Below are 12,053 nucleotides of genomic sequence, written 5' to 3'. Positions count from 1 at the left end.
ACAGCTCACCTGGGAGGCAGGCAGGACAGATGAAGCAACGCGTGGTTGAACACCGACCCCAATGACTTGAGCCCTCTCCCAGCAGAAAGCTTGATAAAAGATGCTTTATTTTAATTTTTTCTCTCCATCGCTTAGGTCCTTGCAGCATATGTTGATGGGAAAAAAAACAAAAAACACAAAGAGTTGCCTGATTGCGTCCTGTTTATAAAAAAAACCGTCAGGCTGGAGCACAGCTGAGCCTGCGCTCCATAAGGCACTGTAACTGCACTATAAGAGAGGAAAAAAAACACTTTTTGTTATTAAACCTGCGCCCAGTACTCTCAAAAAGAGCCTGGCCTGAGTTCCTACACGACAACAAATAAAAGTACCATTGAGCAGAGAAGAAAAGGCAGCGAGGCTGCCCTCGGGGCTCAGAAGCAGGGTCACAGCCTTCCCCATCCCTGCACACCGCTGTCCGTGGCTCTCCTCCAAACATCAGCTCGCCGAAGGGTGGGAGCTAAATGGGATGGCAGTGTTCCCAAAAATTAAAAATTAATTAGCCTGGGTTCATTACACTGCATCCATCCTTCGAAGCTGGCTCAAACAGCTCACAGCACTGAGTCCCCGGCTGGCTTCCCACTGCCCTGACACCCTCCTAACTCGCAAATTTAAATTATTTAACTTAAAGGACGCCTCTTCCCAACTCGGGGACCCTAATCCTTCCTGCTGCCGTGGCAAAGGGAACGTAAAAAGCGCTCATTCTTCCAGTTTTGTCCCGAAATTGTTGTTGGTGTTTGGTACGGATCCCAGAAGTGGATTTAAAGATGGGACAGCAAGAGAGAAGGGCTGTTAGGACGCCTCCTGCCCCGTAGCAATAACGCAGGCTTCACAAAAAGATGACAGCGTGCCTCGTGCTCACCTGCTGTTCCTCTGCTCCACCTTTTTTTCCTATGTTTGTTCCTACAGAAAGACATATTTTTGAGCATGTTTGCAGCCCACGACATCCAATTAACCTCGCGGTGGAAAATAAGAGTGGGTAAAAGTGCCAGAGGTATTAAGAAGCTGGGTAAGGGAAGGGAGGACAGTTCAGGGCCCCAGCTTTTGGGGTGGGATCAGGGAAAACCTTCCTGACCCATCTCAGCCACACGGCTGCCACCTGGTTCTCTCACTCCACGTGTCCACGCCAGGCCGTGGTTTTTCTCTCGGTCTTCACAAACCTGAGGGAAACTCCTCGAGTTTTCGAGATGCTGGTCCTGGGAGGGAAAGGGTGCGGGGAGGACACTGAGGTAGGGCAGAGCACCTGCGGAGGAAGGAGGTAGGAAGAAAGAAGGCAGGAATGAGAGAATTTGAGCGTAAAAACGCCGAATCCAGGTCTGCAGCAAGGCCCAAGCTCTCTCTCCAGCAAACCCGGCGCCGGATTTCCAAACCCAGCCAGGCTCCCGTAGCTAGCCTGAAGGGCAGACGCTGGAAGAGGTAAAAAGAGGCAAGAAGAGGCAAGAAGTGCAAGCTCGGGGCACCCAGGCTCCGGCTGCTTTCACCCGTTACAGGCTGCGGGGCCACCCCAAGCTCAAATCTCTGACACCAGCCCGAAACGGCGTCACTTGTAGAGAGCCATCTTGTTGCTCTGGTACATGTACATGTAGGCGTCGCAGAAGAGGCGTTTCGCCACCCCGTCCATGTCCCGGGGCTGTTCCAGGGCCAGCACAGCCAGCGGCAAGTCCAGGTATTTGGCGACTTCGGGGCACAGGGTCACCGTGGGGATGTTGAAGCCGTTCTCGTCACCTAAAATTGGGGAAAGGGAGAGACGTTTGAGTCCAAAACGTGGCCCCAAAGGATGAGGGCCCACAGCCTGAGCAGTCACCGTCGTGCCTGGCAGCAAGTCCAAGCCTCGGCTGGGAGATCTGGGGACCACCTGCAGGCTCGGGAAGTCCCCGATCTGAACGCAACCAGGGGACAAGAGCACCAGGAGCAACTCCCAAATATCCTTGCCCTGCTCCTGCTCTTCTCTGGGGTTGGCTTAAACGCATACTGGTGGCACTGGGATCCTAATTTGTGGGTTCAGAGCAACGGGCTGTCCGTTGTCACACGAAGCTGCCCCCTCCCAGCCCCCTGCGTTCCCTCCAAAAGCTTCGGGCTCCTTTTAGGATCGGTGCAGAACCTCCCTGACGCTGCCCCGATGCAGAGCAGCGCCCGCCCCGCTCACCCTACACCCTCCTGGCTCCATCCTCACCGTGCCTGTCGGCCATGCTGTCGAAAAACATCCAGTGCTCGTTCTCGGGGCCGTATTTAACGAAGGAGACGTAGTGACTGGTCTCGATGCAGAGCACGGCGAAGAGCTCCATCTTCTCGCGGGGGACCCGTTGGCTTCCCTGGGGGCTCCGGCACTGAAACTCCTCCGGGACGTGCAGCCTGGTGGGTTTGTGGGTTCTGCGGCGGTAGTGGGAGTGAACCTGAGGGAAGACAACGGGGTGGCAGCGCTGAGAGGGCAGGACTGAGCCTGGCCTGCTAGGAAGAGGAGCGTGAAGGGGTCAGACCTCCAGTTTATCCTCCTCTGGACCCAACCTGGCCAGCTGCAGGGGCAGCGAGGGGAACGTGGGCGTTTTTTGGGGTTTAACCTGCTGTGGGGTCACCACGGCAGATGCCACGAGCGCCCAAAGAGACCGAATACCTGTTTGGAGCAGGTGCTGCAGAACTGCTTCAGGCCCGTAGGAGCGAACATCTTGTCCTTGAAACACCCCGAGCACTCCAGGGTGGCGACGTCGCCGCACACGCAGCACTCCCTGGGACCTGCGGAGGGAAAAAGGGGTGAGAGGAGGCAGCTTCCCTCAGCCTCACCTGCAACCCCGCAGAATTGAGGCATTCAGGGGATAGGAATCACTCCACGATCCCACCTCAGCTCCTGCTCACGGCCCCAAGAGCCCAGCCCCGTCTCCTGGTGACTCCCACCACCGCCTAACTTACTGTCGAGCAGCAGATCGGTGATGTCCAGCTCTAAGGAAGGGATGATCTTGCTGAACATTTTGTATTCCTTTCCAAACCGCGGCATTTGGATAATGAAGCAAGAGGGGATCTGGGAAAACGAAGGCAAACGAGTCACTGCTCCAGAAGAGGCAAATCCCGGAGAGTTTCGTCTCGGTGCTGCTCCTGGGAGGAAAAGTTTTCTGCTCAGGTTATTCCCGAGGGCTGAGAGCAGCAGGGAAAGCACGGCCCTCTTCCCAGGTCAAATCCCCTACAACATCTCTTGGGGATGATCCACCAGATCCACTGGCGGGCGCAGGGATGGTGGAGAAAGCAAGAAAGAGGCAGCAGATGGCAACGAAGACAGAAAGGAGCTGGGCTCACCTCCACTAGCTTCTGGTCATAGGTCAGGAAGGAATGTTCCACCAACTGCTGTACGTCAGGAACCACCAGGTCCTCCTGTTTGTCCATAAATATCTGGTAGCAGTAACAGTCCAGTCCCTCGTGGCCTCCAGACCTGCAAGGACACGAAGCAAAGACATTTTGGTATTTTTAAACCAACTGCTACGGAGCACGACCAGCAAACTCCTTCTCAAATGAAGGATCTCTTTATAACTGCACGTAGAAAACCCACAGAGCGAGGCTTTAGGCATTCAAAAGGTGAGCTGTGAGCAGGTCCCCCAAAAACTCTCCATCCCTGAGCTGGCAGAGAAAGGATTTCCTTCAGATGCCCCTCCGCAGGGGAGCTGCAGCACAGAGTTCCCTTTGTGCTCGGCCCTTGCGAGCGCTCCACAATGTGAGGCTTGGCCAACGGCCCCACAGACGAGCACAGAAACCGAACAATCCCCTTCTATGCTTCCCAACAGCCCGGTTATTTTGGCCTTCCTCCAGCCTCTCATCCTCTTTGTAGGGTCCTGAGAAACCGGGACCGCATCCACGGGGCTCCCTGTTTTGAGAGGCTGCGGGATCCGAGCCAGCTCGAACAGCCTGGACGCATCCCAAACGCATCCCAAGGCTGTCAAACAGAGCCCTCCACGTTTCTCAGACCACTGCTTTCTTTGCCGAAGGCTGGCACGAGGTTTTTTTTTCAGCGTTTTCCAAAGGTGGAGCCTCCAGGGAGAATTTAAAAACATCTTTTCCAGGGCGGGCCCACCCGGGATGAATTGACAGCAAGCGAGATCACGGGCTACAGCTACTGGAGAGCAGAAAGCTGAGCACAAATCCCTGAGCTGTGCCTCCACGGCCTTGCTGAGAAGGTGCAGTAACACCTGGTGGTTGAGAGGCGAAGAACTTGTGAGCCTAGGGGAATTGCATCACTCGGGCCCGGGTAACTTACTGCAGTTTCAGGAGCGGCTCTATCCCCAGGATCTTCTGCATGATGAGGCTGAGGAACTCCTCGGGATCTGGAAGGGCAGAGAAAAGCAGGGGTCACTCCACAGGTGTTAACGGGAAGCCAAGACCAGGAGCAGGAATTCAAAGAGAAGTTCAAGAAACCAAGAAAAAATGCAGAAAAATGCAGAAAAATTCAGAAATTCAAGAAACCAAACAGTAATTAAACCACCCCCCAGCTAAAATAAATACACAGCCGTACAGAACCGCAGCTGCTGTTCAGTGATGAGCTACCTGCTGCTTCTAGGAGAATCAATGCCACTCGTTTGCTATCTGGGAACCCAGAGCTTGTTGAAATGATGTTTGGCACAACCTGCTTCGGTGTCATAAACTACAGGGAGCCTTGCTGAGCACAGACAGGGATGTAGCAATGGGAATCAGAGAGGTGGGCTCCAGATGTCGGCGTTTTCTGGCTTATTTTTAACCAAACTAGCGTCTCTGAGGAACCCCAAATAATTTATCAGAGCTCGGAAGAGAAATTGATCTCGGCAACACGATAAAACCACGCTGGATTCTGGCAGGGACTCCAGGGACGGATTTATCAGGGCCGATTCAAAGTATAAAGGTCAAGGAAATCCCCCTGATTGAAATTCTGCTCACGCGGTTCGTCCTCTCCCCTCCTGGCAGCAGCTGCCACCAGTTGGGAGGCGGCAAAGAGCCCCAGCGATCCCCATCCTCCCATCAGACGAGAAGCACGGGGAGCTCTTGGAAGCCGAAAATATCTCACAGGCACTTTTTTTTTTTTACATAAATGAGCAGCACAGCTCGCACATCGACGCACAGGCACGGGAGAAGCACGCAATTAAGCTGCCAGTTTGGTGCCTGGGTGAGGCAGCAGAAGCTGAAGCAGCCTGGGGAAGCACGTTACCTTTCTCAGCGTTGGTAAAGCTCGAGCATTTGCCCTTCTCGGTTAACTGCTCCCGAAGGTGCATCACGCTCCGAGCCTTGACGAAGCCAGTCCTAGAAACAAGAAGCAAAGCAGCCACAGGTGATCTCTCATTCAGAAATCGAAGCATCACAAGGCTTCTGCCGAGCAGGGGAAGCTCACACGTGTGCAGGAAGTGTTGGGACAGCATTACTGTCAGGGAGAAGGAACAACTGGAAGAGCTGGAGCATCCCCACGCGCTGTACTCACTTTCGGAGGGGGTTAACGATCTCCTCCCGCAGAATCTCCTGCACGTTCCTGTCGCACAGCGTGAAGGGCGTGAAGAGCATGGAGTCCAGCACGGAGGTGCAGGAGAAGAGGCTGGGAAGAGAGAGGGCTGCGTGAGTCCCGATGGGTTTGCAGCAGCAGTTAGAACCAAAGCCTTGTGCTCCGGGACAATCGGTGGGTTTTATTTCCAACAGGCCACGCGAACCGATGGCGGAGGGGTGAGCGCCAGCACATCTCCACAGCAAGACCAAAGCTGCTTTAAGGAACACCCGGTGGGAGCAAGGAAGCAGCCCAGGGAGAAGGAAATCTCGTACTCTGCAGCCAAAACTGCTCGTGGGGGCACCACCGAGTCTGTTCGGCTCCCAACACTGCTGCACCGTGAAGCTGGGACTTCCCGGGTGGTTTCTTTTGAAATATTTTTCCAGCCACTGCCTCCTCCAGTGACAGAAGCAGCACGGCCCAGTCCAGAGGGCTCCGAGATCTCAGCGCCCTGCGTGACAGACGCACGGTACCTGAGGTACTCACGAGGGTGCTTCAGGGCCTGAGAACCTCAGAGGTTAGGAAGGAGAGCAGGAGGCAGCGAGCTGCATCCCCCCGCGGTTATTTTCTGGTCTAGGGCAAAATTTCCAGCCACGTGGGGAGTCCGGGGAAGTGCTGCAGCTCTTAAACGATCGCTTTATGTTTGGGCAAACATCACCACCACTTACCTGAAGAGAGCTGCGTCCATGTAGCAGGAGTTGCAGTGGCCCTGGATCCCTTTCATCCGCCCTCGCAGGACGGACACCGCGTCCTCATTCCTGAGGGGAGGAAAACTGACGGGAGCATGGGGAAGAGCTTCGTGCTCACCTGCAAGAGAAGCGACACAAGCAGCTCCCTTTTAGCTTCCCACCTCGGCTGGGACCGCTCTTGCCCTTCCCCAGAGCCCCAAAAGACAGCTCAGAGGTCAGCGCAGCGTTGTTCTGTGCTGCTCCTGCTGGGACTGAACCACGCTGGGATATGAATCGGTCTCTTTAGTCATTTATCTGCTGGAAACGGAGAGAAAACCTGCCCTTCCTCCCCAGAGCAACCCACAACGCCTCTGCCACTGCTGCGCCAAGCAAGACAAGGAGAAAAACACGAACAGGCTGGTGCTGTGTTATATGCAAGCTCTTTGGAAAGACCTTTAAAATGTCCCGTGTCGTTTTAAATCCTTTAAAACTACTTACGTCCACCTTTGAAGATTAAGTCGATTTCTCAGCGTGATGTTTTTTGATTTTTTCAGCGTTCTCCCTTTACAATCCCATCTCCTCTCTTCAGCAGGTCCTTCAAACAATCCTCCCCTGTCCCTGTCCCTAGTTTCTGGGCAGTCCCTATGGGAATCCTGCATTTTTATTCACTTTGATCTCATTTACAACATCTTAAGTGGCTGTTTCATTTCATCTTCTCTGCTCTGGAGGCGTTTCTCCCTATTTAAACGACAACACCGACCCGTTCTTCCCCGTGTCTTCCTGTGAATGTGTTACCACATCAAACTCAACATGAAAACGGGTTTAATACTCTCACTTTCCAAACTTCCCTTTATTTCTCAGTCCCCGGGTACCATTACCTCCTGCCTCCAGCTCTCCGCAGCCAAAACCAGCATCTCTTGGGACACTCCAGGAAAGCACCGGGGATGAAACCACCGGGCAAAAAACTGCACAAAGGGCTCCCCTGTAGCCTGCTTTGGCCCAGCACGGCACCGTGTCCCCCTCACCCAGAGAACTTACTGTCCTCCACGAGGTTCAGGTCGCTGCCGCGCGAACTCTGGAAGCGGACGTCAGGCTGGCAGGACTGCAGCTTCACGAAGAGGCCGCGCTTCGGGGCGCAGTGGAAGTAATATTTGCCCAGCCACTCGCCAGCAGTGACCCCCTTATCTTCATCCTGGGGGGAAAAAAAACATCGAGGAACGCCATGAGAGCAGGTTTTATATGAGGCAGGTGTGATTTCCCCTATGGCCATTTAGGATTTTAAGAGCTGTGCACAAGTTTTGGTGCTGGTTCGCTGGCTGCTTTCACCTACTCTGGTTATTTTTTTTATATTTACTGACCCCACTTGTAGGATTCTCAAATTATTTTGCCCCAAGCTTCAATAACTGCTCCTGAAGACAGCGAACAAACCCTCAGAGTCTCTCTGCAGCTCCTCCTCCCCATTTCAAGGGGGCACGCAGCCCTCCCTGGCTCAACCCATCCAATTAATTCAGGATCGGGTGTGCTTGCCCTCATAGTCCAGACCCTGACATGCCAGAGCCTCGTCTCTGCTCAGGCTGTGAAATCATGAGCTGAAGGTCTTCAGGTTGCTTTGATTTGCGACCTGACAGCTTATAAAACATCCCAAAAAGGAAAGAACCCACGAGGATCATCGAGTAAAACTCCTTTTGCTCCTTACCAGCTCAACTCCTGCCATTTTGTGCTTGATCTGGGGGAGGTACCCCAGCCAGCGGATGATTCCGAACACCTGATTGCCCTTGTCCAAGGTGATCTGGACCATGGAGTTCACCTCCAAGGGCGGGTTCCCGCTCTCGCCCTCCTCGCCGCTCTCGCTCGCCTGCCGTTTCGGTTGCTTCGCGTGGCCCAGGCCCACGTCGGAGCCGAAGGCTGGAAAAACACCTGGGAGGCAAAAAAAAAAGAAAAAAAAGCACGTCAGGAGAGACAGGAAGGCGACGCTTAGTGACAGCCACCTCGGGATCCCGTCGCCGTCCCTAATAGCAGGTCGGCTTTGAAATTAGAGACTAAACGTGCAAGCACAAAGCTGAGCGCCAGGGCCACGAGCTGGAATCCTCCGGAAATGTCTCGATGACAGGGCCAAGCTGGTCTAGCAGCTTGCTGAGGGCGAGAGGAGATGATTCCACCCCTTGTTTCCTTGCTCTCTCCAGCCCCGGAGCTAGCACAGCCCTTCGCAGAGCCATTTCAGGCTATGGAAATGGCAGTGGGGGTGTCTCCGGGTTATTTTTCTGCCTTTAGCGAGGTCAATTCAATGGAAAGTCTAACAACAGCTCCCCTCGGTCTGGCCCGGACATCTGCACAGCATTTCTTGACAGCAACAGAGAAATCCCACGAATCTGTTGGCTTGTCCAGTGATTCCCAACACCACTGCCAGCATCTGTGCCTTCCTGAGATCCTCTGGTGTCAGCGCAAGGCTTGCTCCACCTCCTACAGCTAAATTAAAGATTTTAGCCCATGGAGCTTTCTGTCCTAGGACATATTTACGCACCGTGATCTCTCTTCTTCTTCCTGCTAAATGGCAGGCTCAGCTCAAGGTGCCTAATGCCAAGCATGCTGCAACCAACTTGAGATGTTTCTACGGATCTTTCAAGCCTCCTGATTTAATTAGTTGGGACTAGATGAAGGTTTTTTGGACCTTCAGCTCACGGGTAACCCGCAGAGAAGCGCTAAACGCTTGAGGACACGCACAGTGTGGACCCATCTGATGACAACCTACTCTGAGAAATCAGGTTTTCCTTCACGACGGAGTCCAGAGGGATTTCTCTGAAGATGTCAGTTGTTCCTTCTTCTTCCTGAAAGGCGCAAAGAACACATCAGCTAAGCGGTTGGAATATGAACCAATTTTTTCCAAACAGGCCCAAAGACTCTGCGTGAAACCTTTTGGACACTGCTTCCGCTCCTCTTTAAGGCCTCACTCGTATAAAATTTCAAACAAACGGGGATAAAAAGAAAAAAAAAAAACACAAAAGATAATCAGGAAAAGGCAGCAAGGCTGCTCTTACCGGGCAAACCTTCACGAACCACTGGGATCCCTCCCTGTAGACTGCCATCGCTATCCCTTTCCTGAGGACCTCGTCCACGTAGAAGCTGACGGCGTCCCCCACCTTCACGGGCACCCCCTCCTCCGCTTCCACTTTTGGCTTTTGCTTCCCGGGCTCGTTCTCCGGGCCGGGAGTGAAACGGATTTTGCTGAAGGGCAGGAAGATCCCGCAGCCGGGCTTACACTTGAAATACTCGGTGCCGCGGTAGGAGCCGTCGCTGCGCCCTCTGTTCTCCCCCTCGCCCTGAAAAATAAAGAAAAAGAAGCCGGAAAAGCTCGGCGTGGTGACAAACAGGAGGGGGGGGAAAAAAAAAAGCAGCAGCTTGCCCTTTTTTGCCCGCTCACCTGTAACTCCACCCCGAAAAAGACCGGGGACAAGGCAGCCAGGGGGCTTTTGTGGATGCTCCCCACGTAGCGGACGACGCCGGGGAAGTGCTGCCGCTCGATTTCCACCGTCACCTTCTGGCCCGGCCCGGCTTGCAGAGCTGCCTCGAGGCTCAGCCTCTCCAGGAAGGAATCCAAACGTTCGCTGGGGCCGCCGATGCCCAGGAGGAGGGCGGCCACCTCCCTGCGCACCGGCTGCAGGATTTCCACGGTGACGGCGACGGTGGAGCCATCATCCAGCATCACGACCTTGAGGAAACGAGCCGAGGGCCGGTCGGCGAAGCTGCGCAGGTAACTCCGCTCGCTGCAGAAGCAGAGGCTGCCGGGGGGGAAGTATTTGCTGCCGTAGGCACAGCCCTCCGTCAGGATGTAGTAGCAGTTCCCATCCCCGACCGAAGGCGGGAGGCTCATCGTCGGCGCCCTGAGTTGTGAGAAATAGGAGAGTCACGTCAGGGATGAGCCACGCGTGATATTGTAGGATTTTTATCAGGTTGGAAGAGGTTTTGGGAGGTCTCAAACCCAGCAGCGCACTCAAGCCCTCGTCCGTCTGAATTTGGAGCGTCTTCCAAAAAATTTTGAGTGTCTTCTGCCTTGTTCTGAGCTGCAGCACCAGCCCACCCTCCCGGGGAGGACAGATCCCTCAGCATCTACCCCAAATTCCCCCACTTCAGGCTCATCGCATCGTTAAGCTCTGCCTTCTCCTGCAGCTTACTCACTGAATGGGGGTAAAGGCGAGCTTCTCCCTTTTAAAAATCCTCTAAAAAGCCACTTCTGGTCTGAAAAAGTTGCCTCGAAGCAAATAAATACTCCAAACGCACGCAGAGCATGGAAACCACCCCAGTACTATGCTAAGATCCTAAAGATCGCCATTTTAAAAGCAAATACGTCCAAATTAATTAAATATCCGGGGTGAAAAGGTACAAATTTGTCCATTGCTTTCATGTAATCGGCCCCTGCTGGCTGATAGCGCACCGAAACGGGACCCATGCTGCTTGTTTTAATATTAAAAAGGGAGATTAAAAGCTCTTAAAGCTTCAAAGAGGAGAGAGGAGGAATCGAGAGGCGGCGTTAAGGGAAGTGGAAGGGCTCACGGCAGGAAACGTGAAGGCAGCTGTCGGACAGAAAAACAGAGAAAAATAAAAACAGAGAAAAACAAAAAATAGAGAAAATAAAAATAGAGAAAATAAAATCGAGCTAATTTCTGATCGTGCAAAGAGAAAAACAAGAACAAATTCAACATTTTCCTGATCTCTCCGGCACCAAAAGCTTTGTGATTCGCTCCCCGGGTGACAGAAATGAGCGTGAGTTCAGACCGACGGGTGGCATTGGGGTCTTTGAGGGCTTTTTGCTGTCCCCCCCCCGCAGCAGGAGGGGACGGGGGCACGGTGGGGACAGCGGGGGAAGCGTCCTAGGTGACAGGGACATGAGGGAGGAGGAGATGGGGATGACGGGGATGGGGGAGAAGCACTGGGTGGGTGGGCTGCCACTCTGCTGTCCTCAGGGTCCCCTTCTGCCACCTTGCTGTCCCCAAGGGACCCCTCTGTCCCCCTGCTGCCCCCAGGGCCCCCCTTTGTCCCTCTACTGTCCCCAAGGCCCCCCCATCTGCCACTCCCATGTCCCCACAGGTACCCCCTCTGTCACCCCAATGTCCTCAAAGGTCCCCTGTCACCCTGCTGCCCCCAGGGACCCCTCTCTCCCCTGCTGTCCCCAGGGTCCCCCTCTGCCACCCCAAGGTCCCCAGGGCCCCCCTCTGTCCCCTGCTGTCCCCAGCTCCCCCCTTTATCCCCTGCTGCTCTCAGAGGTCCCCTGCCACCCCAATGTCCCCAGCCCCCCTCCTCTGTCCCCCTGCTGCCCCCAGGGCCCCCCTTTGTCCCTCTACTGTCCCCAAGGCCCCCCTCTGCCACCCCAATGTCCCCAGAGACCCCTCTTTCACACCCCTATCCCCAAGGACCCCCTCTGTCCCCTGCTGTCCCCAGGGTCCCCCTCTGCCACCCCCTGTCCCCAGGGTCCCCCTCTGTCCCCAGCTCCCCCCTTTATCCCCTGCTACTCCCAGAGGTCTCCTGCCACCCCAATGTCCCCAGGCCCCCCCTCTGTCCCTCTGCTGCCCCCAGGGCCCCCCTTTGACCCTCTACTGTCCCCAAGGCCCCCCTCTGCCACTCCCATGTCCCCAAGGCCCCCCTCTGCCACCCCAATGTCCCCAGGGACCCCTCTTTCACACCCCTATCCCCAAGGCCCCCTCTGTCCCCTGCTGTCCCCAGCTCCCCCCTTTATCCCCTGCTGCTCCCAGAGGTCCCCTGCCACCGCAATGTCCCCAGGGCCCCCCTTTGCCCCTCTACTGTCCCCAAGGCCCCCCTTATGCCCCCCCCAATCCCAGGGACCCCCTCAACCCCCCAAGGAACCCCCTCCACTC

General features: G+C 54.9%; 1 protein-coding gene across 1 annotated transcript; it reads right to left on the bottom strand.

Moving 5' to 3' along the window:
* Positions 1-86: 86 nt before the first annotated feature.
* Positions 87-10,324, bottom strand: LOC311431198 (ubiquitin carboxyl-terminal hydrolase CYLD-like). The gene is made up of 15 exons (XM_084508516.1): positions 10,163-10,324; positions 9,605-10,064; positions 9,222-9,503; positions 8,936-9,011; positions 7,883-8,103; positions 7,225-7,378; positions 6,187-6,325; positions 5,462-5,572; positions 5,195-5,286; positions 4,274-4,340; positions 3,322-3,454; positions 2,941-3,049; positions 2,648-2,766; positions 2,210-2,429; positions 87-1,761 (listed from the first exon to the last, which is right to left on the bottom strand). Exons 1-15 carry the CDS (start codon positions 10,288-10,290, stop codon positions 1,577-1,579), a joined length of 2,496 nt encoding a protein of 831 aa, XP_084364642.1. The 5' UTR covers positions 10,291-10,324; the 3' UTR covers positions 87-1,576.
* Between the last annotated feature and the right edge of the window lie 1,729 nt (positions 10,325-12,053).

This window comes from Aythya ferina (genome assembly GCF_964211825.1).
Source record: "Aythya ferina genome assembly, chromosome: 2".
In the NCBI taxonomy this organism is placed as follows: Eukaryota; Metazoa; Chordata; class Aves; order Anseriformes; family Anatidae; genus Aythya; species Aythya ferina.
Note: the sequence above shows the minus strand (reverse complement) of the source record. Positions and strands in the feature narration are given on the sequence as shown.